The 27,962-nt window shown below is 41.6% G+C and overlaps 1 protein-coding gene across 1 annotated transcript in view; it reads right to left on the bottom strand.

Moving 5' to 3' along the window:
- Nucleotides 1-14,504: 14,504 nt before the first annotated feature.
- LOC307028849 (protein ELFN1-like) overlaps nucleotides 14,505-27,962 on the bottom strand; it is an 83,877-nt gene continuing 70,419 nt past the window's right edge. The window contains exons 3-6 of the mRNA XM_079664199.1: nucleotides 27,023-27,727; nucleotides 24,836-24,989; nucleotides 23,582-23,748; nucleotides 14,505-21,038 (exon numbers count right to left, since the gene is read on the bottom strand). Of these exons, the coding sequence (XP_079520325.1) occupies nucleotides 18,890-21,038; nucleotides 23,582-23,748; nucleotides 24,836-24,989; nucleotides 27,023-27,312 (2,760 nt within the window). The 5' untranslated portion in view covers nucleotides 27,313-27,727 and the 3' untranslated portion in view covers nucleotides 14,505-18,889. The remainder of the gene's footprint in view (nucleotides 21,039-23,581; nucleotides 23,749-24,835; nucleotides 24,990-27,022; nucleotides 27,728-27,962) is intronic.

The raw sequence follows: 27,962 nt of genomic DNA, 5'->3' as shown, positions 1-27,962 counted from the left end.
TGTCATGTTCCTTAGCCTATCAAGTGTGTTGGAGCGCTAGCCAATAGAAGTGCACGTGTTACATAGTGATGTCATTAAAAAAATGATTCCAATGGAAGCGTTTCAGGCAGGGGGGAGTGTGTGGGAGAGGGAAGGAACTCAGGGATTTGAGCCTTTGCAGACCATTTACATGCACAAAAACCGATATAACACACTACAGGAAAGAGAAAACCCCAAAAAGCACAACAGGGCCTCTTTAAGAAAGTGGTAGGTTTCTATTATTTCATTCAGAAGTCTTTTTAAAAATAAACAAGGTTATCAAACGGCTCGATATAATTATTTGTTTTAGCCCTTCATTCATCTTCAACCCCACAGATTCATCATGGGAACTTTAACTCTCAAAGCTGCATTCTGTTTTTTATTTAAGTTGTACTGACCGTCTTTGAAACAAATCCTTTTTAATTACCTTCAAAGATTGATCTACCTTCAAAGCATCCTTTATGTAGCATTCCTCAGTTTGCAAAACAGTGTCCCCAAGAGACAGTACATTGAACACTTTCTTTTTGTTGGTTTATTCGTTCATAGAGTTGGTGTTTTTGTAATGCAGTTCTGACCAAATTGTTATTTGAAACTCTTAGAGGCAGGGACTTCAAAGGTCTGACATTAAATTCCCGATCAAATAATTGACGAGCAGTACATTGTTGGCAAAAACAACTACACCACAGATAAGGTTTAACGCATAGTGATTTATTTTTTCCCCTCTGTGTGACTCTGAAATGTCAGTTGTCAGTTTGCGCTTGAAAGCACCGACATGGGAAGTTGTTCAAATGCTCCGTTCCTCTTGACAATAACATAACTGACAAAACCTCGAAGCTAAGGAACTGCTTGATGTGATGGATGGCCAAACCCACCCACATTTCAAGTTTCTGCAGGTTGATTTTATGCTTTTCTGTCAGGAGCTTATTATCAGAGGCTCCCTGGAAGGTGGGAAATCAATATTTGGAAAAACAATCAGCGGGAAGGTAAGGTTTTCAGTTTTCTCTCAGTGGATGAAGCTGCAAGTCAATTATTATTTTGGGGGTTTACCTTTTATTATTCAGGAGGGATGAAGACAGACAGGAAAGGGGGAAAAATAAGTGACGACATAAAGTGAATGGCTGCAGATCGGATTCAAAACTGGGGGCCTGTACAACGAAGCTGGTTCAACCTAACCTGGATATGTTTGAGTTAGCCGGTTGGCCTAATCCAAAACATACGCGCTCTCGCTAAACGGTACTACGACACGGGTTATCAAGTGGATCGCTCGGCTCACGCCAGCCGTGCCCTATCTAGTTAGGTGCGCGTTCACATGAAAGGGGTGGTATTTGGAGCATTCGACCAATCACAAACATGGAGAAGCGTACTGACAGCGCAGCGCGTTATATTTCCTGAATGAAAAGTCAACTATATAATTAGACAAATGAAGACGTGAAACTTGAAACATCCATGACTTAAACACTTTATCCAGGATAAAAGCCACATAGCTGCACCTGCAAGGTGAATACAGCTGGTAAAAGAAAAACTGTTTGAATGCGTACATTAACAGGTTTATGATATCACTTCCCCGTCTAAGACACGATCTGAATTGAATTACATTTGACTCGAGTGTTTCGTCAACTTAATGTGTTGCTTAAAAGAATACTTCTGCACAGTAGCCTATGTGACACTGTGAGTGTTGCGCAGCCAGATACGGCTCAGCTGACTCAGATAAGGAAATATGATACATTATGATGTGATATACCGCGGACTGTGCTGTTACTTTGATCCGGTTACTTATGTTGTGGCAGATATTTAAGTAAGCTTTCTTAACGCTAATGTTATAATAGTCAGATTGCTCTGAAGATGGGAGGTGATATTCTATTAATGTTCACGTTCACAGTCAGTTGATTTTTGCCGGCCGTCTTTCCTGCAACGGCAGTTTTTCTGTATTTCCTTTCTCCTGTAATGTGACTTGATCGCTCCGCACACGGAGCTCTGATTGGTCAGCAGGCAGTGCTTTCACTGAGTTGAGGTCTTAGCCTGCAACCTAACATGCTCCGGGGCAGGTTAGCCGCTCAGCATAAGTTACCATGGAGATTTAGCCTGCTAAAAAGAGAACCAGCCTCGTAGGACCGGAAAGCCCGAGTTTTTCCTGAAGTTAGCCGGCTAAGCGAAAATCCTGCTTCGTAGTATACCCCCCAGGCAGGGACGTGCACAGGTACGGGCTAATGTTGCCCGGGCAACGGCCCGTTTGCCATTTTTGTCTGACCTGCCCCTTTGGAGAGAGCGAGAGTTTTTTTTGTTTTCTACTGTGGCCGAATCAACATGATAAGCCCACAATTAGTATTGTAGCGTCTCACTGCGATAAAACACAACTTGTCAGCGTTGTCATCTGCCCCCAGTCAGGTGACTTTGTTTACAATCTGACAGCTGGAAGCAAAGGAAAGCCCTCCGAGTCCGGCCTATGGCTATGGTGATCACACCAAAATGCCTGCCTGCCTGGCGTTAGAGTATAGGGGACAAACCAGGGGACTTTACTTCCTCTTGACACCGTCGGTTATTTACAAAAAACACACCTAAATATACTTGTTATTGTGCTTTTGTCTTTCTGTGTCTTTTCATCTGTAAACTCCCTCAACGGGGCCGCTCACTCTCTTTTCTTGATTGCCTTCTCACGGGTGAACAGTTGAATGTCCCGCTTTATTATAGGATTTCTGCCATGTCTCCACTTTAGTTTGACCATCTATGTTATGAAGTTATGGAATTCGAAATACATAAGTAATTAAATACCTCACCGTTACTGCGTTCATAAAGAATGATAAGAATAATGCGTATTGAACTGGTTTAATTAATTAGTGAGTTTATTTAAGGTAATTTGTTAGAAGCCCCAATTTATCAGTAGCCTATGTCTGCCCAGCAGTTACAATTGTCAAACTACATTAAAACAGAATTGTCCCCATTTTTCTTTAATCGTTACTAACATTAGATATTTTAATGAGATATGGACCGCAAAACAAAACATTTGCTTGGATAACGAATTTTGCAGTTGGTCATGAAAGTCAATGAGTGTCACTTGCAATGACAGTGTTGTGTTTTTATTACATTACATTACATGTCATTTGTTAGATGCTTTCATCCAAAGAGACTTACATACTCAATACTGTGGACAATCCCCAGAGGAGCAATTTGGGGTGAAGTGTCTTGCCCAGGGACACAACGACATCTGACTGCAGTGGGACTCAAATTTGCTACCCCCTGGTTCGAAGTCCAGCACACTACCCACTGAGCCACAGCCACCCCATTTTATTGTATGAACCTTTTACATTAAAAACAAGGGGGGAGGCCCTTTTTCCAGTTTAGAGCAATAGCCCCTCCAAATGTCTGTGCACGTCCCTGCCCCCAGGTCTCTGTTATTGAACTCGTCCTTATGTTGTACATTATTACTGGGAAGTCTGATTTTCCAAGTTCTTAGTCTCGAATTTCAACCATCAGGCTCCTGGATTTCCGTCTCAGAAAGTCCGGAGAACCTCACCAACCATTGAGTCTCCTTCTCCCTGCATCAACAGTGTGAAAGCTGTTGTAGTATGTGCATTAAGGTAACATGGTGGCACCATGATATACCTGACGACAATATTTCCATCGATGGCATACGGACTGTTCGGGCAGACAGGGATTGCAGCGAGAGCTTCATCATGTCTTCACCATGATTCTTCTGTCTGTGTCACTTAGCTGTTTGTATGTCGTAAAAAAAAAGCATGTATTGCATTGTTTTTTAACTGGATTTCGCAGCAATGGCAGATAATTTGATATTTGTACTTTTGTACTGGAAAGCCATCAACTCCGATTTGACAGCAATCCCTGCTAGATTTTCCAACTTTCCAGTACTAATTAAGCTCACCACTAGTCTATCTGACACCCCCTCTGCAGGTGAGTTCAAATGTGTAATAAAAGAGCTGAGAGCAACACAGACATTTTTTATTGGAGTTTTCTTTTTATCCCCACAAATAAAATATCCTTATCCAAGTAACCTGAAGGAGTCTTGCTGATTTCAATGTGTATCCTAATGCTTAATTGTGCTTCTTGGTTAACTCAATTTGGATACAAGTGTCAGCTAAATGAAATGACAAAATAGTGTGTTTTCAAGCTCACAATCATTTAAGAGTGTTGAATGGCAACAAAGCAAATCCTGCAAAAAAGAGCCATGTTTGTGCGTTTTAAAATGTTTGAAGAAATCCAACATTTACAAGTAAAAAGTGGCCTCAGTGAAATGTTGTTATTTTCCTCCATTATCAGGGGCTACCTGATTATCATCCGCTGGCATAACAATTAGATGAGGCTAATGATACTGCAGTCAGACTTGGTGCCGTACCAAGAGAACACATTTGGACGACTCTGTAACGGGGCAAAGTTTACACCTCTCTCCGCTGAGCAGCTTCATTAACACACCTTTCCATTCATTATAACATTTTGGAGCTGCTGCAGCGCTTAATGTCTGGCAAGTGTAATTCTCAACAGTGGCTTCCTCTAATCCTCCCTCCCATACAGTATGTATGTCTGTTCAGAGCCTGCTGGAGATGTGCAGGTCTCCCGACAGACTCCAACATGGCTGCCAGAGCCGGAGACTGACAGTTTGGCTAATTAGAGCACTTTTAATTTGCTCTGCCTTGATCTCTCGTCTTAGCCTCCTTCAATCTGGGAGTGTGTGTGTGCAGGAATGCAGGCTGGGTGTGTGTTTTCAGCAAGTTTCAGTGTCACCTTGTGCAAATGTAGAAAGGTGGGAGAGTTTGAGGAAGGCTAAAAGAGAAAATAGTCGTCATTTAGCCTTCCTCACACTTTAACCATCCTCCACTGCTCGTTATTTGCTTATTCATTTCTCTTTTTAAGTGTCATTTTATTCATGGCTCTCATTTTGTCCTGTTTTTTTTTCCTGCATATGGCCCCAGATTTCTCCACTTACACACTCCTCACATTCTCTTAATGAAAGCAGCAGAGTTTCAGGGTCAACACTCTTCAGTACTCGATGCTAGTTGTTCAGACGGTGTCCTTGTTATGATACTAAATGCTATAAATCTTGTTTTTTAGACTTGAAATGTAGCAGCTTCACTTTGAGATGTTATCTCCTGGATGATTGGCCTCATAAGATATTTAACCCTTAGATGAACGAGTGACTGGACCATACACTCTTCCATGAGTGGGTATAAAAGGACCTGTATTCGAATAATATGCGTTTTAATTCATTTTGGTTAAGAAAAATCACTTGTATAATATTTAGTATTGTATTTTGGTTCACACTAGAAATATTTTATATTTAAGTTTTCACTATTTAGAATTTTAGACATTTTTTTACATTTTGAAATAAAAAACGAAATTCCATAGAAAATGGCCCACTTTTGGAAGCTTGGGGTATAATACAAAAACTACAATTTCTTAAAATGTATAAAATGTGAATTTAAAATTTGAATGGCATGATATCCAAAACGTGTTTTTTGAGGAATAGCTGGAATATGAAATGATAATTTGTTTTAATTACAAGATACTTCAAGAAAACCAACTCACCGGGTCAAAAAATACCCACTTATGCATCTAAGGGTTATTAACAGTTAGATACTTTCAGTCAAATAGAAGATAGCCACTGACCTAATAACTCAAAAGTCATGCTGTTCGCCTCTCAGCCTGCCTCGACCTTTCCACAGTGTTCCCCCTCTTACACTGTACATTATTAATCCTGCGTGGCCTATCATGTGTGTGTGTTGCAGTTTGGCCCTCCCTCTAGCGGGTTGATTTTAATATGTAGTAATACAGTTGTGGGAATGTCTCCCATTATGACTCCTAATATCAGGCCGCTTTCTTTGTACAGGCTGGCCCACATAGCCCTCGATCTCAGAGAAAGACGGCGAGCCCAAATCCCATTTTTAAAAGGTTATTTCACAAAGACAAGCCCAAAGGCTCTGAGAAGAATCAAAACAATGAAAATGAGCAAAAGAACCCGGTCTTTCCGCCCTATTTTATCTTCCTTAGACCCTTTTTTCTTAATTCTGTTTCCTGCTTCTTTCTGTCCTCATATCTCCTCCAGCCTCCGTCCCTGCCGGAGGTGTCACTGTAAATGCCATGGAGAATGAAAGAGCGGAGTTATTGTTCGTGCTTGGGGAGGCCCTTTTTTTGTTCTCAGACAGGCATCAGGGTGGAAGGCTATGCAGTGATGGGGGAGACAGGCAGCACATAAAAAGAAAGATATTTTTGGTCACTGCAGCTCCGGCTGTGATGAGCCTGACAACTACTTACGCTCCAAACTCGACTGCGGATTGGCCGCCTCCAGCTCGCCCCCCCACACTGCTTTGATAGGACCACATCTCGAAAGGGCAGCTCTCAAACACAGCGCTTCAAAACTAGACTTAATGTAGGCTAGGTTCTCTTGCACCGTGAGCAGCAGTAATACCGGGAGTTGTTTGGATGCCCTTTTCAACCGCTCCCCCCACCAGGTGCTCAAGTGAAGTCTTTCATTCTGCCCGCCTAGGAGTGCTCTTTAATAAGCCGTGACTAAGCCATATGCATCGCTGTAAATATCACGTGTGATTTTAAAAGTTCAACAACATATTGGGAGTCAAAACGTTTTAATTGAAAATATTGTAATGTCTTGGTATAAACATACATTTTCCAAGCATCAGTGAGTGCAGCGGTTTTAACCTGGGGGGATGCGTGTAAAAATAACTTGATATATGAAATGACATATTTGAGACATTGCACCACCTGTATACCATCATGTGGTATAATTAGCTTTATTATTAGTCAATTCTGATTGGTCAATTTTGGACACTTCATAGTTTAATTCTTGCTAACAAACCGCTGCTAAGGAGAACAGACCATTGCTAAGGAGAACCCAGGGACTATTTGCAGTCATATCAATCCGCAGAAAGAAGTCTGAACCGGCTGAACTGTCCCAAGTAAAGAAAATAAAAACTGGGCAAGAGAAAGAAAGAGGTTGAAATGGTGTTTTAACAAAGTGCTAGATGACAGAAAAATCAACAGAAGGTGACAGACAGAAAGTAAACACTAACAGGAACAAGGTTTTGACTCAATGTGTCAATGGAAAAGAAACTCTGAACAGAATTGGACCGTTAAAGTAAACATTGATCAGTTCTGCCTTCATTTTCCGTGACGTTGTTGTTGCCTCTTAGCAAGAGCAATACGATCATTTTAAAATAAACATTGTGAATGAAGTCATTTCCCGCCGGACTCCTGATCACCAAGTCGGTGACATGATCCCGTACTTAGATTTGATTTAGTCTATTTGTTAAGTGTGCTCCACATGCATTTCTGACAGGGGATTTGCAGAGGGGTCAGGGGGGTGAAAATTAATGCAGTGCCAAATGGTAAGTTCCATCTTTCTATATTTAAAGAGGGATGAAGAATAAATTAAGTTGGGTTTGGACAAAAAGGACCAATATGATTTTGTATTGATAATTTTGCAAAAAGGAACAAAAACTTTAAATGAACATAATTTTGCTCTCATATTCTTATGAGATAGCTCATCAAAAACCTGGTTAGCGTTTCTTTCTTCTTCTAAGTAATTTGCTTATATTCAGCAGGTTGTTATTTATCCATTTCAAATGATTAACACCCGCTTGCTTTGTTTTGTGGCTTACACTAATCATATGTTATAATGTTTAGACACCATTCAACCATTTTCTATCTACTGCTACGTGCAGACAGTTCATGAGCATACATTTGCATTGGATAGGGGGGTGAGGGCGAAAACTGACCTGATTATTCTCGAGGGTCGTGACCTGAAAAGATTGAGAGAGTAAGTGCACACAACATGAATCTTGTGACTGCGACGATATCCCCCGTCTGTGTGTGAGAGAGAGAGCGAGAGAGCTGAGGTGTCACACAGTGAGGAAAATGAGGTTTGAGAGAAAGATGATGTAACCGTAGAGACATAGCACACTCACCTGCCCTGGGTTAAAATCACACAGGACAGATATGAAATGTTCTGATCATGAAAGTACTCTGTTAGGACATGTTCTCGTCTTGATAGATTCCTCCCGTCGCCAGGCCCCTGAGCCACTTGTACAGCAGCAGTTTAAAGATAAGGACTAATAAAGCTTGCAAGTGATTTACTGAAGCTGAAATTTTGCCACTCCGTCAGCTCAGGATGGAGGGGATTGTGCTCTCATGAATTACACCGCCGTTATGAATCTTCAGGGTTATTTCACCTGGATAGAAAAGCCTTGGTCCAGGCGTACTGTACTGCAGGGCTGTCATCACCTGGGCTCTTTCACTGTGAGGTGAGAGGAGGTGTGAAACATCTCTACAATGAAAAGATATTACAAAGAAAAAGAAGTGTAGCTCCTTTCCACTTTTAAATCAATGAAAGAGTTACCACATCCTCTACGGTTTGAGAACATTTATTAATTGAACAGACATTTTGATTGACAGTTGGATAAGAAAATTAATATCACTGTTTTTGAACTCTGAAAAGACAGAGAGTCTTGTGGAGACATTAATGTTAGTTTTAAAGATCCGTGTGTCATATTTAGGGGTATTTTTTGGCTGAAACTACCTCATTATAGGTGTATGATCACCTTATAATGTTGTGTTATTGTTAAATCTGCTGATCATATGTTCATCGGGAGCGGGTCCTCTGGCATGTTGAAACAACAAAAGAAAAGCCAAACACTAAAGAGGGCCTTTCTTGTTTTTACTTTAAATGAAGACCACCGTAGTTCTCATATTTGAAAGGGGAGGGGCTGCAATAACCACCTGACCATGACCTTCTACTTATTCCTAAACATTGCTCTAAGAGAGTCAGTGTGTGAGTATGCTACCTGTGTTGTAGCCAAGGCTCTAATATGAGATCCTCCTTGGTGTGTGTTAATGTGTTTGAGAGTGCACACTGGCATGAGGGTGCTAGTAGCTACATACCTGTAGCACTACTGTTTTTCGCCATTAGCGCCATTAGCAATACTCTTCTGAAAGCACAAGTGTTGTTTTAACCACAGCTGAAGGGGAATACATCTTATTTTAAGTTGTTTAACGCTTAAAGGTGGGGGAGGTAATTTTGGAGAAACCAGCTCGAGTGCGCCAGAACTTGAAATTACACAGCTGGAAAAAATCTGCCACTTCCTTACAGAGCCCCTCCTCCAACACACACGAACGAGCACATGACCAATGAGGGCACGAGATAAGTTTGTGCACAGATGGAAGGCTGACAGGCAGGTAGTCCATCCAGTTATTTTAGCCAGGCCGGCTCAGATGATTGGTCGTGCTTTTTACAGCGCTACGGCTTCCACAGATGACCTTTTTTAATGGATTTTTTGTCAAAGCACTTCAGATATTCATTGCTATCGGGATGCTAAGAGCATTCCATGGAATATAACAAAAAGTGTATCTCGAGCCGGTTTCTCAAACGTACCTACCCCACCTTTGCCCGCATTAGTTGTGAGAGGCACAGGTTCGGATGACTTGAACTTTTAAATCCAAGCAGAAACAGACAGTCCCCTTATGTTGGTATGTTCCTCTTTAAGGATAAACACAATGGGTTCAGTTGAGAAACACTGAATATAACAAATATACGCAACTTGGATTTGTTAACAAAAACTCAAGATAAAGTGAATCAGATTTATTGCTAAATTTGAGTTAGTATGTGCCTGTTATATCATTATTTCAAATATGGATTTAATCCGGCTATGACTCAATTGAAGGAACATACATTCTCATATTGACTTATTGCCCAGCATTACTCCATAAACGAAAATGTCAGACTTGAAAAAGCTCCATCAAAATCTGTGAGACGTCATAAAAGTATTTTCACAGGCTGAAGTGGGGCTCCTCATGATCAATAAACTCATCTTGCTGTATAGAATCAGTGGAGGACATCTTGAATAGGTATGAAAAAACCATCCTTATCGTGTCCAACTGTCTGCAGTTGGATAAGCAGTTGTGTTTTTGTGGGATTTATTTTTGATTTCTGTCCTTCTTTTGTAACCGGTATCAGACAGTATTATAATATGTGCTGGAAAAGTAAAAAAGTAAAGCCCTGTGTTGCTTTGCTGATAGTTCCCAGAGAATTGCACTTACCTGCGTCATGCACTCTAAAACTTCTCATTAAAAGCCTCTGAATGAAATTGGATGCTGTGTGGAAAATGGCTGTGTGGGGCGAAAATAGCAAGTTAATGTCTGACTTTGTAAGTAAAGGTAGCCTAGATTTTAGATGGGGAGGTTTATCGACAAACACTGTGTCGTTTTTTTGCTCACAAAGAGAGCTTGTCTCCAATTTTAAAGTTATCTTAAAAGCTGTATTTTATGGGAATTATAAAACACAAATTCCAGAGTATGTTCACTCCTTATTAGATTAATCACTTGGTCCATTCATCTGCTGCTGTCAAATTAATATTCAGCAAAGAAAGCATCTTAATTCATCTCACCAAGGACACGGTCCAAAAGAGCCTTTCATCCACAGTGCCAATACAACATGACATTGCTTTATTTTTTTTCTGTTTTTGAAATCTCCCTCTATGCAGTATTTTGACTGAGGGGTATCTTGGGTTTGTCAGTTTCCATGTTTATCCAAGTTTTCCTGCAGCACTTTTGAAAGATATTCGCGTTAACTCAGATTACGTTTGGACTCAGACATAAAGTGTGTCAATTAGCAAAAATCTGCTTTAAAAAAAAAGAAGATTAGACTGTTTGCAACCAAAGCTAACTACATATCATTGCTTGACAATATAAAAGTACCTTTCCTCTTTACCTCTAATGCTGTGGCAACCTTACTGAAATATCTCAACATCTACTTGATTGATTGGTCCACATGTGTGTACAGACATTCATGATGTATCCTTGTGTATCCCCATGGCTTTTTACTCGAGTGCTCTTCCAGATGAACAAATTGCTAATAACTTTGGTGTTCCCTTCATTGGATTTCTTGTGACATAGCCTATGGTGACAATTTCAATTCGCTAGTGCTTTGCTTTATCACCAAATACCTGAAAAACTAATGAATTTCCCATCAGCCTCAGCTGTACATCTGCACGATAATAATAGCCTGCTGACGTTAGCACTTAGCTTAAAGCACTGATGGCTCACAAAACAGCTTCAAACAGCTGTTACCAAGGCTACGTAGATGGTAACCTATGTCTGTTTTGTGCTTCAATGCATTTGTTTTCCTTGTATTGTTTGGAGGCAGATATGAGAAACATTGGCAGGATATACAGTAACTTTTACTTCACAAGTTTAATTGAGAGTTTTCTCTTTTCTTATCTGGCTAAAGTGACTGTCTGAAGAACTCTGCAAGGCTGTTGCTCTCTGTCACTTAGCACCTTATTAGCTTAGCTGCAGTTTAAGGTTTAGCTAAACACGCAGTGCATGCTAGAATCAACATAATTGAACTTTGAAAAATTAGCACAGGTTTAGCTGAACATGTAGCTTCATGCTAGATTCAGTCAGAATGAGCACAGGTTTAGCTAAACATGTAGCCACATGCTACATTCAGTAAAATTGAGCACAGGTTTAGCTTGACATGTAGCTTCATGCTAGATTCCAACACGATTTAGCCATTTTCTTCGTGTCACACAGAACGATTTTAAAAGCAATGTAAATAATAACAAATTAGAAGGAAAAACTGATTTTAAAAAATACAGATTTCAGTATTCTGACAAAGAACAATTTTAGAAGCAATTAGTGATGTGTCGGTCGCAAACGAGCCGGCTCAAAGAGCGAAAGTAAGTGAACGACGGGAGCTGGCTCGCGCCCGCGAACGAGCCGTTTTTTTTTGTTAAAGGTAGGGTATGTAACTTTGAGAAACCGGCTGGAGATCGCTAGAGTTTTAAAATACACAACAGTAGAAAATCTGCCACTTCCTTATAGAGCCCTCCTCCAACACACACGAACACTCGCATGACCAATGAGGGCACGAGATTCCACAGATGACATTTTGTTATGGATTTTTTGTCAAAGCACTTCAGATATTCATTGCTATTGGGATGTTAAGAGCATTCCATGGAATATAACAAAAAGTGTATCTCGAGCCGGTTTCTCAAACTTACCTACCCCACCTTTAAGTAATACAAAACAGAATGATAATATGATATCCGCGCTTGCATGCAGTGACATGTAATATCCAAGGATTAGAGACTGTTGGATGCTGCTGTTTTGAGCATTGTGTAACCGCGGCCGCGCACACGGCCTACAGTTTAGCTGTTCTACTGATCAAAGTTGCCCTCTAACTCAACTTGATCAAACAGCAAAAACTCCACAGATTCAATTTAAAAAAACACGATACAGTTGGCAGTCAACAAAGAGGCTTAAGACAAGGATTTTCTCCCAAGAGTATTAGTGTTTTTATTATCTCAATGAATCTTATACATCATGTTTCTTTAAATTGAATCTGTGTAGTTTTTGCTGTTTGATCAAGTTGAGTTAGAGGGCAACTTTGATCAGTAGAACAGCTAAACTTTAGGCCGTGTGCGCGGCCGCGGTTACAATTGCAATACATTTTTTTTTTAATGTTATTTATTTATGATTGTCCTTAGGCTCAGCAAAGATTTGATGTCAGCTGTTGCTGTCTTTTTTTCTATAGTTAATAGTTACTGAAATAGAGCCCTGCTGTTTTGTCAGGCCCTTTTCTTTAAATATAATTGTAAAATGTCGATACAGTAGCCCCTTTTTTTAAATGTCTATGCTTGAGTTTTTATAGGTGCTGCTATCTGCTTTGTGTAGCGTGGTTCTACAGTGCATTCATTGCGGAGTATCAGAGAGTTACAAGGGTCTAATGCAATGAAAACATTTGGCCACAGCAAATCGTTTATATTAAACATGTAATTTTTACTTTTGAATACTTCAGTACAAAGGATGTATTGAATAATTTAAGTGATATATGTGTACACGTATAAATCATTAGTCAAAACAGGGCTACATTTGATTTAATTATAAAAGGTATAATATGTGGTAAACTGAAGAGCCGTTTGGGAGCCGAAAGAGCCGGCACTTCTTGGTGAGCCGAGACAAATGATCCGGATCACCAAGAAGAGCCAGAATTCCCATCACTAGAAGCAATGTACTTCTATTGGTAGTATGTTTCGTGCCTGCACCAAATAATAACACATTAGAAGGAAAAAAAGATGACAAAAAATACAGATTTCAGTATTCTGAGGCTCTGAGCCCCATTTCTTTTCCTCGTGGACGGCAAAAAAACACAGACATTATACAATTTCAAATAAAAGGGATAGGGTTAGGCTTAGGGTAAGATATTGAGTAAGAAAGTGTTTTTATGAACCACACAGCTTCTGGTATTCCAAGTCCCGACCGGACAGAAAGACGTGGTGTAGGCACAAAGTACTACCAATAGAAATACATTGCTTTTAAAATCGTTCTGTCTGACACGAAAAAAATGCGAAAATCGTGTTGGTGAACGACTATAACACGAAATGCTGTGAGACCGGGTTGTAGATTCAGTGAAATGGACTCCAGGATACTCTGCAACTTCTACAGGTGCAACATTGAGAGTATCCTGACTGGCTGCATCACGGCCTGGTACGGCAGCTGCACCGCCCTCAACCGTAAGGCTTTACAGAGGGTGGTGAAAACTGCACTTAACATCACCAGGACGGAGCTGCCATCCATGGAGGACCTATAATCCCAGCGGCTCAGGAAGAAATCCCTCAGGATTATAAAAGACCCCCATCACCCCAGCCACAAACTGTTCAGTCTGCTGCCGTCTGGCAGGCGCTACCGCAGCATCCGGACAAAAAAACCACCAGATTTAGAGACAGTTTCACCCCACAGGCAATAAGACTGCTAAACACCTGAACTGTTGAAACAACATCCATAACATTCTGCTACTTAGTAATTATTTATCTAATTTATCATTCCAATAGCTTGCATATATACTCTTATTTCACTATTTCACTTTTTTAAAACTATTTTTCTTTTTGTATTTACTTTTTAAAATTGACTTTTTTTCTGTATTATTGTGTTGCACTGTTGGAGAACCCTGTGACCTAAGAGTTTCATCGACATAACTACTCTGTAGCTATGTTCGTATGACAAATAAAGAACCTTGAACCTTGAGGTTTAGCTTAACATGTAGCTTCATGCTAGATTCAGTCAAATTCAACACAAGTTTACCTAAATTTTCCTAACCAGTTTTCTATAAGCAACCCAACACAGGTGTGTCAGACAGTTTCCTAGCATGCACTGGGGCAATTAAATGATATCATAATTGTATCTGTGTAGCTACACTGTCCCTAGTAATATTGAGATCTGCATTGAGTTTGTATTAACATTCTATAATTATTGAGATGCTCACCCTCAACAGTGAGTTGATGACTCTATGCAACAGTGATGATTAATTTATTTCCCCAACTGCGGGGGAATGGCAATAGACATATGATAATTTTGTTCTATGATTTATACAGTGCCAAACTCCTTGCAGGCACTGCATGCATTAACAACTATGTTGTGTTTGACAGATAATCAGTGACTGTGTTTCTGATGCCAATAATGAACTGAGGAAAAAGTAACAGCTTTAATTGTAATTACACAATTATATAAGTTTCACACTTGGTTATAGTGTTGCCTTTAAAAGAACATACATGATAAAAGATTAGACATTTTAGAAATTAACAATAAATGATTTAAGCAGTAGAAATCTGTCTGTATACTGAACTTTATAAACGTAAACCTCAGATAAACCATGTCTACAGATACAGTTACTTTGACAGTGTATGTGTTTTCTACAGGACACAGCTACCAGGTTCTGACTAAACCACAAGTGCAGTTTACACATCTTCTAAGGACACGGCAACCATATTTTATGATTGTGTCCTAACCCTAACCCAAATGAAACCTTTAACCACAGCTATAGGCTAATGACTGAGAAACAGCCCCAGCATGTTCTGGATTACTCGATTATTGTCCGGCAATTTTTCATTCCTAAACAAGCATCCCTATTACTCTATAATACCTTTACTTGGGAATTATAGGGACAATCAACACTTTTGGCACTTCTTTTTCTCAAAACGTTAGACAGTGTGTGTGGATTGTTCTCATTAACCGGGACAATGCCATGGAAAGAGATGATTCTGTTGAATTTTTAAAATGACAACAATTGGGTTCTCCCCGCGTTGTGTTGGGTGTGTAAGCAAAAATCTCAGCGGCGGCTATCTGAAAACCTAAATAAGTTCCACCAAAACTGTCCGTACCACCGGAAACCTGGTTGAGTTTGGCTGAACTGACCATTTAAGCATGTTCCAAACCAAAGTAACCAATCAGAAAATGTTGAAATGTGAAAGTCCTGAGTGTGTTTAAAATGTCTGGTATATGTATGATTTCTCCATGAAAGGAGACAGTGAAAGAAAGGCTATTTTATTGTGCTCATTTTGATTTTTTGACAAGAAAAGAAAGAAAGAAAGCCTCTGAGAGATCCTATGGCAAAGCGTTCTCTCTCTCACTCGCTCCTGAGTCATTCACTAGAAGTATGTAACACAAGCCTCCACGGGGGATGTCCTTGCATCATGCTCCATTGTCATTTCTGTCTGTTGTCAGTAGGACCTCTATTTATTTCCACTTTCTAGGCATTGTTGTTTAAAAACACAGTTTCTCTTCATCACGGTTCAAAGAAAAGCATCGCTGATCAGGGTCAGGTTGGACCGTCGCCTCGACTGTCAGCTTGTTGTCGTTGTTGTCTGCTACCCTCTGACACATGATCAAATCAGGCCATTATTGTTCATAAACAGAACAGAAAAAAAACAAAAAACAGTACTTTAATACATCGCTACATTGATATTACTGTTACTCAAAGAATGCTCAAGTGAGGCTTAAGAATCAAGCAATTATAAAATTGCAGACATGAAAGTATAAGTTAAGAAACCAGGACATTTTTTTTCGATTTTCAAAGCAATGCTTTCAAAGATTAAAGAAAATCGAATGTTTTAAGGCTGTTGTTAAGTTAAAGCCACAATCTGGGACGCGTCGTAATGCAAAAACAAACACAGCTCATCCGTCTCCTCTAGGATGGGAGCTGGAGTGTTTGCCTCAGAGGAACCGTGTCCATGTACTGTAGCTGCTGCAGTATGGGAGAGAAAACTGCTTTTTTTTACCACACTAATGAATGTGCTTTTGCAGTGCTACAAACAGCTGTGGTTATTTCACTTTCCCACGATTATGGCTTTAACTGGGCTTAATGACTTGAGCATTCTCAACTCATTATAGCAGAGAAAAGAGATTTTATACAGTGTTTCCATTCACCCACAAACTTTTCATTGTTTGCCAGCTCTGTTGTTTCCATTGTGTAGTTTCCAGTGTTTCAAAGTTGGAGTCAATTCTGTTTCAATCCAGAAAGCGTTGTGGATGAGATTCAGTCAGTATAAACATTTGTAATTACAAATTGTTTGTCAATACTTTGAATCTTACAAGCTTGTTATATTCAAAATCCACTGAATTGAAATGTTGTTGACTCCATCCCTGGTTTTACAGTCCTCTAAAATGAGTTTCTGAATCACAGTTCTGTATAGAAAAAACATCAGTATTTTTGTTATCACATTTTTCTCCTCTTTTCAGCCCCCAGTATTTAGATCCTGCAGATATTGCAGCTATACATGTAGTCTCATATCAACACGCTAGTGATGCTTATCACATATAACTACAACACCTCTAATATCAGGAACTTTTTCCCATTGAAAACCTTCGATAAGGCAAAACCCCATTGCTATTACCTCAATAGTCTGCATTGGTTATTTTGGGCTTCTTTTAGACATTTGGTCCAATTGGTGGCAGAAACTAGAAAGTCGTCCGTGATAATCTGCCATATTTAGACGTTTGGAAAGCCAAATGTTCCCTATTTATGTCCAATTCTGAAATACAAGTGGCCATCTGAAGAAAGTTGTCGAACAGACAGATGAGGACACTGTTTGAAATACAGCTCTTACGTTAGAAACAGAAAACCCAGCTGCTAAACAGTATTAATTTCTCTAAGAATACATTCATCTGTGTATGGTTGTGGTTGTGTATGCATGTGCTAGAGTTGTCACTGTAAGGGCAATGGTGGGTAAATAGCTGGGGCCGGGTCAGGGGCCGTAAGGGTCAATTTACTACCACAGTACTTTGGTCTTAGATGATTGGAGGACAAGGGGAGCAGTGAGCCAATGGATCGCTTTGTGCAAATTGTTCTTGTTCTCGCAAACTGATGTGTGTCGATGAGACGAAGAAGAGGTCTGTAAAGAGTAGTATTCAAAATCATTTCAAATACTTCTTTGTGATTTACCGAGTTGGCACAATGGCACCACAGTGGAACCAGAGGAATCAACAAATAAAAGTAAAAAACGTGGGAGAGTGGGAGGAGGGGGGAAATAAATGGTTGATAAAACACAGTGGAGCTACAGTGTAACGGGAAGGAAGCTGAGAGTTTTAGGTCTTTTCCTTAAGAGTCGTTTTCTGATTTTGAACAGTGCAGATATGTTTCCCCCTGTGGGAATTAAAGACATTCATTTGAAGATTAGAATTTTTTTGTGTTCAATTTCAAAATCAAAAACGTACCGTTGTAAGGGAGCAGGTAGGTAACTAACTTGGGATTCAGATTTCTGAAAAGTCTCAAAGATTTCCAAACCATGTTGTACAAACAAAACAGTCACCTCTGTTGCAAATATAGATCTTCTCTCTCTCTTCTGTACAGCGTTCCCTCTTCAGGAGGGTGAGGAGCGGGGGGTAGCGGGGGGGTTCACCAAGAGAAAAAGACGGGCTTGTGTTTGGCTCAGCAGAGAGCACATTCCTCTTGGTAGAAAAAGGAGTCAAATGTCTCGTCCATCAAACTGTTTGTCTCTGTTGGTGCACTTCTCAGCGGAGAGGACCAAAACAGTCAAAACACAGTCACACGACAGAGCCATGCCATATTCAAATAATATAATCATTAATGATGAGGAGCATAGGAATAACAAGAAGACCAGTAATGTAATAAGAATAATTAATAGTAATAACATATCATTCTAGGTTTTTTAAATTCTGTATATAAAAACAGTGGCGAGGAGAAGTTGGTACACAGTAGGGCTCTACTATCCCCCTTTGTTTGATTTGGCACATTATACTCTCTCTCTCTCTGGTGAGAGCTACCTACTCATTCTCAGCACAGTCGAATATTACTGTTGCCTGGCGACCCATCCAGAAATTGTCATTTAGATGTTTTAAAATCCCTCAAATCACAGCAACTCTTTCAAAATGTATTTTTTCGAAGCAGCATCGCAGGGCGCAATGCCAGAAACAACCTCCCTGGGTAAAAGCAAAATCTTCAATCAATCCACGGCGGTAATAAGAATTGGTGAGGTTAATCTGCCGTGGTCGGCGTTTTAATCAATGTCGGTCTCAAGGCAGATTAAAAGCGTAGCCGTGTTCAGGATGGGTTGCCCGGCAGCATTTAAGGTTTCTGCTCTTATGTTGATCATTTTTTTCTTCATTCAAAACTTAGTACAAATAGCTACGTAAGTCTGAGCTATAATGTGTGTTACATTACAAAAAGTAACCCAGTCTCTCTATAACTTATGATTTTCAATATAATATATTAGTTTGGTCCTCCTTCATGTTCCTCAGAAGCAAAGGCTTGGTTTGTGTAAAGTGTGTGTGTATATAAGTGTACGTCTAGTAAGCTGTGTGTGTGTGTGTGTGTGTGTGTGTGTGTGTGTGTGTGTGTGTGTGTGTGTGTGTGTGTGTGTGTGTGTGTGTGTGTGTGTGTGTGTGTGTGGGTGTGGGTGTGGGTGTGGGTGTGGGTGTGGGTGTGGGTGTGTGTGTGTGTGTGTGTGTGTGTGTGTGTGTGTGTGTGTGTATTTACAGGTCATGTTTGTATCTGTATCAATATGTTATGGGTGCAGTGTTGTTATTCTCCATCCTCCAAGTGTTAGGCGTCTCCAGATCAGGTCTTCTGCTGGGCGGACACACCCTTCCAGTAGTCCAGAATGTCGTGAAGATCCTCATCCTTGGCGAACTGAACTTTCCGCCTCAGCGCGTGTCCCGCTGCCACGTATCCCTCGTCCTCCATGGACGCCTGCCGGTGCCTCTTGCGGTGCAGCTTGAACCTCTCCCAAAGCCCCAGGGTGGGGGTGCACAGGAGCCCTTCGTCCTCCTCGTCTTCGTCGGGGCTGGAGCAGTAGCTGAGGTTGTGGTACTGGGGCGAGAGCGGGTAGTGTGGCGAGAGTTGGGAGTAGGCCAGCTCCCGTTGCTTGGCCTGCCTGCTGAGGGTGATGGGGTCTAACATGGAGGGCTTGCGGCCCCCGGGGTGGTGGTGGAGCTCCTGCTGGATCTGAGGGTGGTGCTGCAGGTCCTGGAGGTGCTGCTGGGAGCCGGGGTAGGAGTGACGGTGTTCGTTATACTGGCGGATCCTCTGGGCTTCAGCTCGTAAGATGGCCGCTGCTGGGTTGACCGTACGAATGGCTTCTCCTCCGCCTCCCCCTCTTTCCCCTCTTTCCCCTCTTTCCCCTCTTTCCCCTCTTTCCCCCCTCTCTCCCCGTTCCCCGGGCGAGGTCCTCTCAATGTAGCGGGTCTCTGACGAGTGGTAGCCTCCCTCTGAGCGGAACGATCGAGGGCTCCGGGCAGAACCGGGAGAAGAGGAGGTGCTGGGCCTTTTGGAGGTCGGAGGTGCCTCCATGCTGTGGTGTCGCTGCAGAGAATGATGATAGCTTCTCCCCCTCTCCTCTCTCCCTCCTCTGCCTCCCTTATACACGGGGGAGAGGAACTCGTTTCCTCTTTCTCTCTCTCCTTGCTCAGAGAGGAGCACCAGCTGCGGCTCTGCGGTAGAAACAGCCCCTCCACCTGCGTTTGAAGGGGATTTCATGCCCTGTTGAAAGGAGGTAGACTCAGATTTGAGAGCATCTATACAGTTGTTGATGATCTGGTTGACTTTATCAACTTCTTTAGCGATGGTTGAGATCTCTGCTACTGAGCCCTGGGGATTTTCCTGTGGTGACATCTCCCTTTCTCGCTCTCGTTCCCTCTCCCTCTCCCTCTCCCTCTCTATCCCGGATCCTCTCACCTCCATGTAGTTCAGTTTAGCAGGCTTGTGCACCGGTGTTTCTATGACCTCCTGCAGCTTGTACGGATCAATCTCAGCGCCCTGAGGAAGGTAGGGCATTCTGGACAGACTTTCCCCAGCTCCCAGCTTTTGGGAAACAGATCCTCCATTTCCTCCCTCTATATCCCCTTCTCCGCCGTACTTTAACTCTATCAGAGTCCTTTGGATCCTGCTCATCTTCCTCTCCTTCGCCTGCATGATCCTCTTCTTCCTCAGGCAGTGAACAATAAAACCCAGGAAGATTAACATGCCAAACAAGCAGCCCAGGATAGTCATGATGTAGTGGGTGGCTGACGACTGATTGGCTCTCCTCTCAGGCCCGGCCCGGCGTCCAGTGGAGATGGTCAGACAGGTGTGGTTGAATCGAAGGGAGTTTCGTATCGAAGCCACACAGTACCTGTAGTCGGTGTTGGGTTTTAAGTTCTTGAGCTCAATATCTTCCCTTTGTCTTTTCAGATTCTGGATATCTGTGAAGAAGCTGTTGTTATAAAGAACCAGGATGTACATTTTCTTGAACGGATGAGGAATCTGAACCGTGATCACGGCGGTCGAATGTTGCACCTGCTTCAGCGTCATGATGGGATTGGTGTCGGTGTAAAGAGGGCCCAAGCTGATGGGCTCCTCGTCAGGAGGGGTCCCGGAAGCACAATCGTCCAATCCACAGGGAGAGGCAAAATCTGGTAAAGGGGTGGTGGAATCTGCCGCACCAATCGGGTAAAAGGACGTCACGCTACCATCATCTGTGCAGACGAGACTGAGCACGTGCAGGGCGTTGCGTTGGGTCGGCATTCGGGGGTTCTGGCTCAGGAGGTTGTAGCCGAAGAATCCTTGAGGCGAGTCGCACACCATCCTCTCGCTGGTCCTGTTGGGGAAGGCTGAGAGCCAGCGCAGGAACCCCAGCAGCTCACAAGAGCAGTTGAAGGGGTTTGTGTAAAGTTCACAAGTCGTCAGCTTCGAGAGACCGGAGAACAAACTGCCATCTAGCACCTGGATCCTGTAACGAGACAGAGGGAACATCATAGATTAAAAGGTGGGTTTTACCTTTAAACATGCACATAGCTGATTACAGTTTTCAATCTATCTTAAAAACGACTACTTGAAGCGTTGCCCTGTTTCAACCAGGGGCGGACTGGCCATCGGGAAGTATCGGTCGGATAAGTCACTAGCACCCCCCCTTGACAACTTACTAGTGGTACCGAAGTGGGCCGGTCGAGATTGAGCCGGGCTGATTATTAGTCCCAGTCCGCCCCTGGCAACAACACTGTCTGACTCATGATGTACTCTTCTCCCTATTTTAAACCCTGGTTCCTACATTACCCATAATGCAACTCAATCACCAGTTGCTCAGTCAGATGCTGTGTCTCATTTGGTACATTGCATGTTGTACTGTAAACCCTTGTGCAATACGTGCATTGGGACAATGTAATGTTGTTTTAAATCATATGGGGCTGCTTTAACCAACAGGAAGTGGCGATTGCTGCTGTTAGCTAGCTAGCAATGATTGTTCGCGGTATTGTTCGCAAAATATTATACACTGCTTAACTAACCCAATAAATGTAACGGTGGTTTATTTTCAGCACCAATATAGTGGTGTTGCTTTAAAAGTGAAAGACACATTAATTTGTATTGTGATGTTTTTACTGGAGCAGACTAATTTGCTGTACGTCGCCTAACTTCTGGTATTTAGCCAAAAAGGGCGTTTAGGAGTGGAAAGCATCCAGTGTTGAATACTTTTAGACCTTTTTGAGTGCACAATCTAGGTACTAATGGTGCATTTTGCCCCATGCTGCCATGGGATGCAGTTATGCACTCAAAACAGCAAATGTAGGTACAAAAGAAAGCAATTTGAGACACAGCAAGAGATTTTGATTTGTTTTGCTAGTACCTAATGAAGCATCACACATACTGTAGGTGAGGATCAGGCCACAAAACAGCATCACTTATAATATATCAGAGTTTCTAAAACTGAGCTCGGGGCCACAGAAGGTTTTATATATATTTGTTTACTGTTTTCAAACCTATGCTGTAGTAATCTTTAAAACATGTACACAGACTTTGATGCGTTATATCTGCAGGCTTCCCCTTTAGAAGCACTTGTTACTCAGTCTCCTTGTACTTCAGTTTCTAGTCTTAAACATTTCCCAGAGTACCTTTCAACAAGCCCCAAAGAGCAGTTCAACTTCTTCCATTCTGCTGTTACTTTTACATTTAAGTCAAGGGATCAATACCAGTTACGGTGCTGATAGTAAGAACAAAACGGTTATTCCCACTAAGCAAAGGTACCTCACTCTATATTGAAAAGATGGCTTGGTGCATCAGAGCTTACTGGGGGAAAAGTGAGACAAATGGTATCTCTGCACCTTCTGCTATGCTTTTTTTCCTATAGGTTTGGCTGTTTTTACATATATATGCCTTTGGGTAGTGCTATATGAAAACAATTTGTTATTGTTATACTAAAGTGGACCTATCATGCTATATTTGAATAATATAGTGTAGGACCATACCTATATAAGGCATATTAATACTTTTTATTTTTCAAAATACCAAACAGATCATGCATTTTAGCCATTCCTCATTTAGCTCAATTTAACGCTGTCTTTTCATTGGCTGATTCAGTGAGAACAGCACCATCTACAGGCCTGGCATATGTACTACAGCGTCTCCAGCGCTTTCGAACGGCAATGTCCGTGGCTGTCTCCTCCTGATTGGTGGAGTTGGCCCAATAGCCGTAGCGCCACTTCTGTGACGTCATAGAAGTGTTCAAATCTGGATCAGTCTGTATCAGATCCGTTGCAGCCCCTTTTTAAGAGATTCTGGTATGGAGGAAAATAAAGAGGGTTGTGTTTTCTGACACTTGGTGAGTTCCCTGGAACACCGGGGACACATATTCATGTATAAAAGACGTACAAAAATGCATTTTGCATGATAGGTCACCTTTAAGTTTACTGATAAAACTGTCAGTGAGAAACAAGTTGTCTATGCATTTCCTGCAAAACTTTTTTCCTAGTAGGTCTGCAAAACATCCGCGCAAAATTAATACATTTAGAAATCAGCCCATGATCTTGAGAGAAAGTACAATATTAAACATTGAAGAACGTAATATATTCTCCTATCTAGGAATTTCTCTCTCTTTTTGTCTAGTAAGATTCACACGCCGATGAACGGCAAATCATAAACGTAGAAACATGAACGAGTCAGATTGGGAGTAGCCCTTTTCATTTTGTTCGCGTCTACTTTGTATCTCGAATCACAAAAAAATGAAATACTAGAGGTTAAAGCTAAAATGTAACTGCTAAGAAATGCCTGTAAAATGGCCTTTGTTAAATTGCTTGTTCTACCAAATAATAAAAAAAGAAACAAATCATTGCATCAGTATTTAACCAGATCTTGAAAACCACTTTCATTAAACCATAATTAAAATGTCTCTTCATTTATATCTCAGGTTCCTAATTGGCTAATCATCAACTAATTGTTTAAGTGCTTCACATCATGTTTTCTCTCTCTCTCTCATTAGACACAAACGCCTCAAGGTGATACCTGTTCATGGAGAGGTCGATGTTCTCGATGTTGGGGCTTTCCCAGAAGGTGTTGGGTGCAACACTCTCGATGAGGTTGGCTTGCAGGTAGAGATACTGCAGCTTCCCCAAACCTCGCAGCATCCCCTCTGTCAGGTTCCTCAGCTTGTTAAAACCCATCTGGAGAACCTGGAGAGACAAAGACAAGTGGGATTATTCTAATCTCTGAAGAGCCGGCCAGCGCCAAGCATCACACACGACAAGCTGGAAACATGCAGAACAAACAGACGACGGTTCAGCACAATTCGTGTTTCACATTGTGATCTAAGCCTCTATGCTGTGTTCCATTTACTAAGATCTTTCGTGTTCACATTTTACCTTCTGGCTACGCTCCAGCAGCTGGGATACATGTGTACGCATGCCAGCTCATTACGGCTGCGTTCAGATCAGTTTCTGCAAAAACACTTTTGCCTGAATGTTTCTGGAAGCTATAGTGAGCCAATGTTGTATTTTTTGTGTGTCTGTGTTTAATTCTGCAATACTTTAGGTCCTTTACTCAGAAAGGTAGCAGTAACACAGTGTCCAAACACTCCCTTTGACTAAAGTCCTTAATTCACAGTTCTGGATATAATCAGCAAAATAGTCCTCAATATGAAATACATTTAGATTTTTAAACTACCAGTACCAAAAAGTTAGTTTTTTGATAACCTTATACAAAGTAATGATTGCGAATTCGTTATTTTTTTTCATTTACCAAAAGGAAGCAAGTTCCGAAATATGGAAAGTGTAATTAATTAGTCACATAATTACATTTACCAAATAAAGCGTCAAAGGTTTAAAGGGTAATTAAACAAGATTAGGAGTTTAGCAGCCATTTGACAGACTTCAAAACTGTACAGGTTGGTACCAAAAATGATACCAAGCAATAATAATAAATACAGTTCAGTCTATTAAATATTAAGATTTGTAGCCTCCATTTGCATTAATGTGTATGCATTTTAACATTCAACAGCACATTTGAATTCCTTTACATACAGCCGATTGGTTAGATCTCTGATAGTGGATTATGTTTTGTACTGGTCAAATCTTTTATGTGTAAAACATGATCTATACTTATCCATATCCCAACACTATAATTCTCAAATACATGTAAATGGGTAAAAATATTCCCCTGAAATGTATTGTAGTCGAAGAGTAAAGTATACTTCAACATCGACCGGAACACAGCCCGTGCACTCTCCTCGATTTGGGTACAGGTGCATTACATGATGATTACCTGCAGGTTGAATTGTCCTGAGAAAGCTCCGTCTTCCACGTAGCTGATATCGTTCTTGGTGAGGTTCAGATAGGTGAGGTTTCCAAAGCGGCTGAGTGAGGAATAATGCACCGACCGAATCTTGTTCTCGTTCAGCCGCAGATCCACAATAGTGCTGTTGAGAAAAGAGTAAAAGCTGAAGAGGTTTGAGGCAAAAAAATACAGTCAAAACTATTTTTCTTAACTGTCTTTTAACCAACACACTCTCACAGTCTGCGTCCAAATGACACGACTTTGCAAAGGCGTGCAATAGATACGTATAAGTCCGATTTTGCGTGCATATACGCTGATATGGCACCTCAAACATTAAAACAAAGCTCTGTGGCTTCAGGCTTGATCGCCGTTCCAATGACAGTTTTAATGTTTGCGGTGCAATAAACGACACAGCAGCTTATTGGGTTATGGTTAGGGTTACGGTTGAATAAATGGCAAAGATATGTAGAAAATAAACGCATTTAAGATACGTTCAGAACAAACGTAACGTGGGAGTCATACTTGTCAACCCTCCCGATTTTCGCGGGAGACTCCCGATTTCATTGCCCTCTCCCGGTTTCCTCCCGGGGTCCTATTTCTCCCGCATTTCTCCCGATTTCTGACAAAATCAGATTTACACACGACTGTTTCCACTCGGACTTTAATACAGCTACACCATTGTTTGGTTTCCATGGTAACACCTCTCTTTAGTAGCGCGTGCAACTCAAACTCTGAGAGGGTGAGGCAGATATTCACAGAAAACAGAACAAGAATCAACAACTGCTCCACTCTCTGCTCACTCCTTTCCTGTAAAATACAGGTCCAGCCCACACATATGCTCCATCAAGGATGGTGCTACAGGCCGCAAGGCAGTGCACTTACAACTACAATAAGCATGTTAATGTTAATCTAACAGCTCCGGCGATCCACTAGCACCCCCCCCCCAAATTTTGCATTTTGAAATGCTCCCGATTTCTGAGGTCTAAAGGTTGGCAAGTATGGTGGGAGTATCATATGCACGCAAAATCGGACTTCTGCGTATCTATTGCACGCCTTTGCAAAGTCGTGTCATTTGTACGCAGACTGAAGAGCGTGGGCTGCTTTTAACCCAACATTCAGAGCATCGTAACCAGAGTTTGTGTGGCTTAATTTGCATATAGCCACTAATGAATTGCGTCTGGTGCATGAATCATAGCTGCATCTGTTGCTGTTCCTGTCTGTCGCCCACTTTTTTACATTATGTATTGATAAAGAAACACAAGCCCTCTTCTTAGTGCTTGTTATCTTTGAATCTCTGCTGCTGTTGTACGCATCGCAAACATACCATTCACACTGTCCTGTGTTTAAACGTGCATTTGATTACAGAGAATAGAGTAGAAGAAGAGAAACGCTTATTGTTTGGGAATTCATTTGGAGGTAATGGAGACGTATTAGGACGCCTTTAATGATAGATTCACCTCATAAATCATGACACATGGCTCCTCTCTACAAGATAATACATTATGCACCTTTAATAATACAGACTATTGATGATGCTGGCCCTGAGATTGCAGATGCATTTAATGATAAAGTCACTTCATAAATACCTCATGTTTTTGGCGGTACGAGAAGCATTTTGACGACCTCTTAGATCCTTTCTTTTTCATACATGTTGACATATCATTTTTGATATCAGATTGTCTGCATTTTATTACGTTTCTTGCCCCTCTCTCCATCCAGGCCAGGGAGAGAGATCACTCTGTTGCTCTCCCCGAGGTTTCTTTAATGTATTTCCTAGTTAATTGAGGGGTTTTCATCGAGAGTTTTTCCTTGTACGCTCCAATGGTCTAAGGACAAAGGGCATCTGTAAAGCCCCCTGAGGCAAATGTGTAATTTGTGATATAGGGCTATAAAAATACAATTTGATCCATCTGTTTCGCCCACACCTATGCTATTAAGAAAAATAGAAAACCATGCACTAGCACTCACAACGGTTTGGCTTATTTGAAGGGCTTATACTTGCATGTTTCTTGCTGTTCTGAGTGTGTGTCTTCATGGTTTTTTGCGTGTGTGTCTTCATGGTTTTTTGCGTGTCTGTCTTCATGGTTTTTTGCGTGTGTGTCTCTTCATGGTTTTTTGCACCTATTGTCAGCTTAATGAAAAGCAATGATTTATGGACCGATTGATTGTCCTCACCTGTTAATGTGCGAGGGGATGGCCTCGTAAGGCGGCTGGTTCATGCTGCAGATAGCGAGCCACACGAAGCCTTTCTCGCCTTCGATGAGCCAGCAGTCGGCTGTTACCATTGGCAACCGCATAATTGACAGCAGGGCGAGCCAACAGAGGAAGGAGCCGGCGGTGGACAGGACCACCGAAGAAGAGCCTCCGGTCACGTTGTGTCTCTGCCGTCCCTTTCCCGTCTTCTGGGCCATTTGGGATGTCGTCACAATATCCATTGGAGAAAGCCGAGCAGAGGTGCTTGCCATCTAACATTTACTCACGCAGGCTCGAGCCATTTGAATAGGAGTTAGGGCTTGTTTGTACAGTAATATGTCACTGAGTGGTTGGCTTTTTTTCAGATTTGCTGCTTGAAGTGTAGCCACAGCATGGTCAAATGTGTCTAGCTTGTCTTGTTGTTGTAAAAGTAAGGAATTTGTAAGTAGCAGGAGTGGTTCGTATCACTTCATTGGCAGGATGTGTCTCTAGGTAAACTGTATCAATTGTTGAATTAGGGGGTCGCATCTGATTTGTTGTGTATGAATTGGCAAAAGGAAGCGGTCCTGGTGCCAGATTGGCTGGTGCTCATGTTTTCCGTGGCCATCTGCATCGCTGATTGGACAAGCACCTCTTCTCTTTCTTCCTCATCGCTCGCCGCTCTGTACTTAGTGTGAGAACTCGTCCCTGGAGGGAAGAGAGGGAGACAGAGACGAGAGGAGGAGGTTATAAGGGAATCGCTAATGAAACACAGTGGTTTTATACCAACAAACACAACCCTGTTACCAGCCTGATGAGATAGAGGAAGTTATTGCTTCTTATATAACAATCTGGCACGCATACACCCACACACACATGTATGCAAGCACACACACACACACATCTCCGATACTCTGAAGAGAGTTCTTGACAAGTCCAATTA

The sequence above is a fragment of the Notothenia rossii genome (assembly GCF_949606895.1).
Source record: "Notothenia rossii genome assembly, chromosome: 1".
Taxonomy (NCBI): Eukaryota; Metazoa; Chordata; class Actinopteri; order Perciformes; family Nototheniidae; genus Notothenia; species Notothenia rossii.
This window is presented reverse-complemented; position numbering and strand designations above follow the sequence as displayed.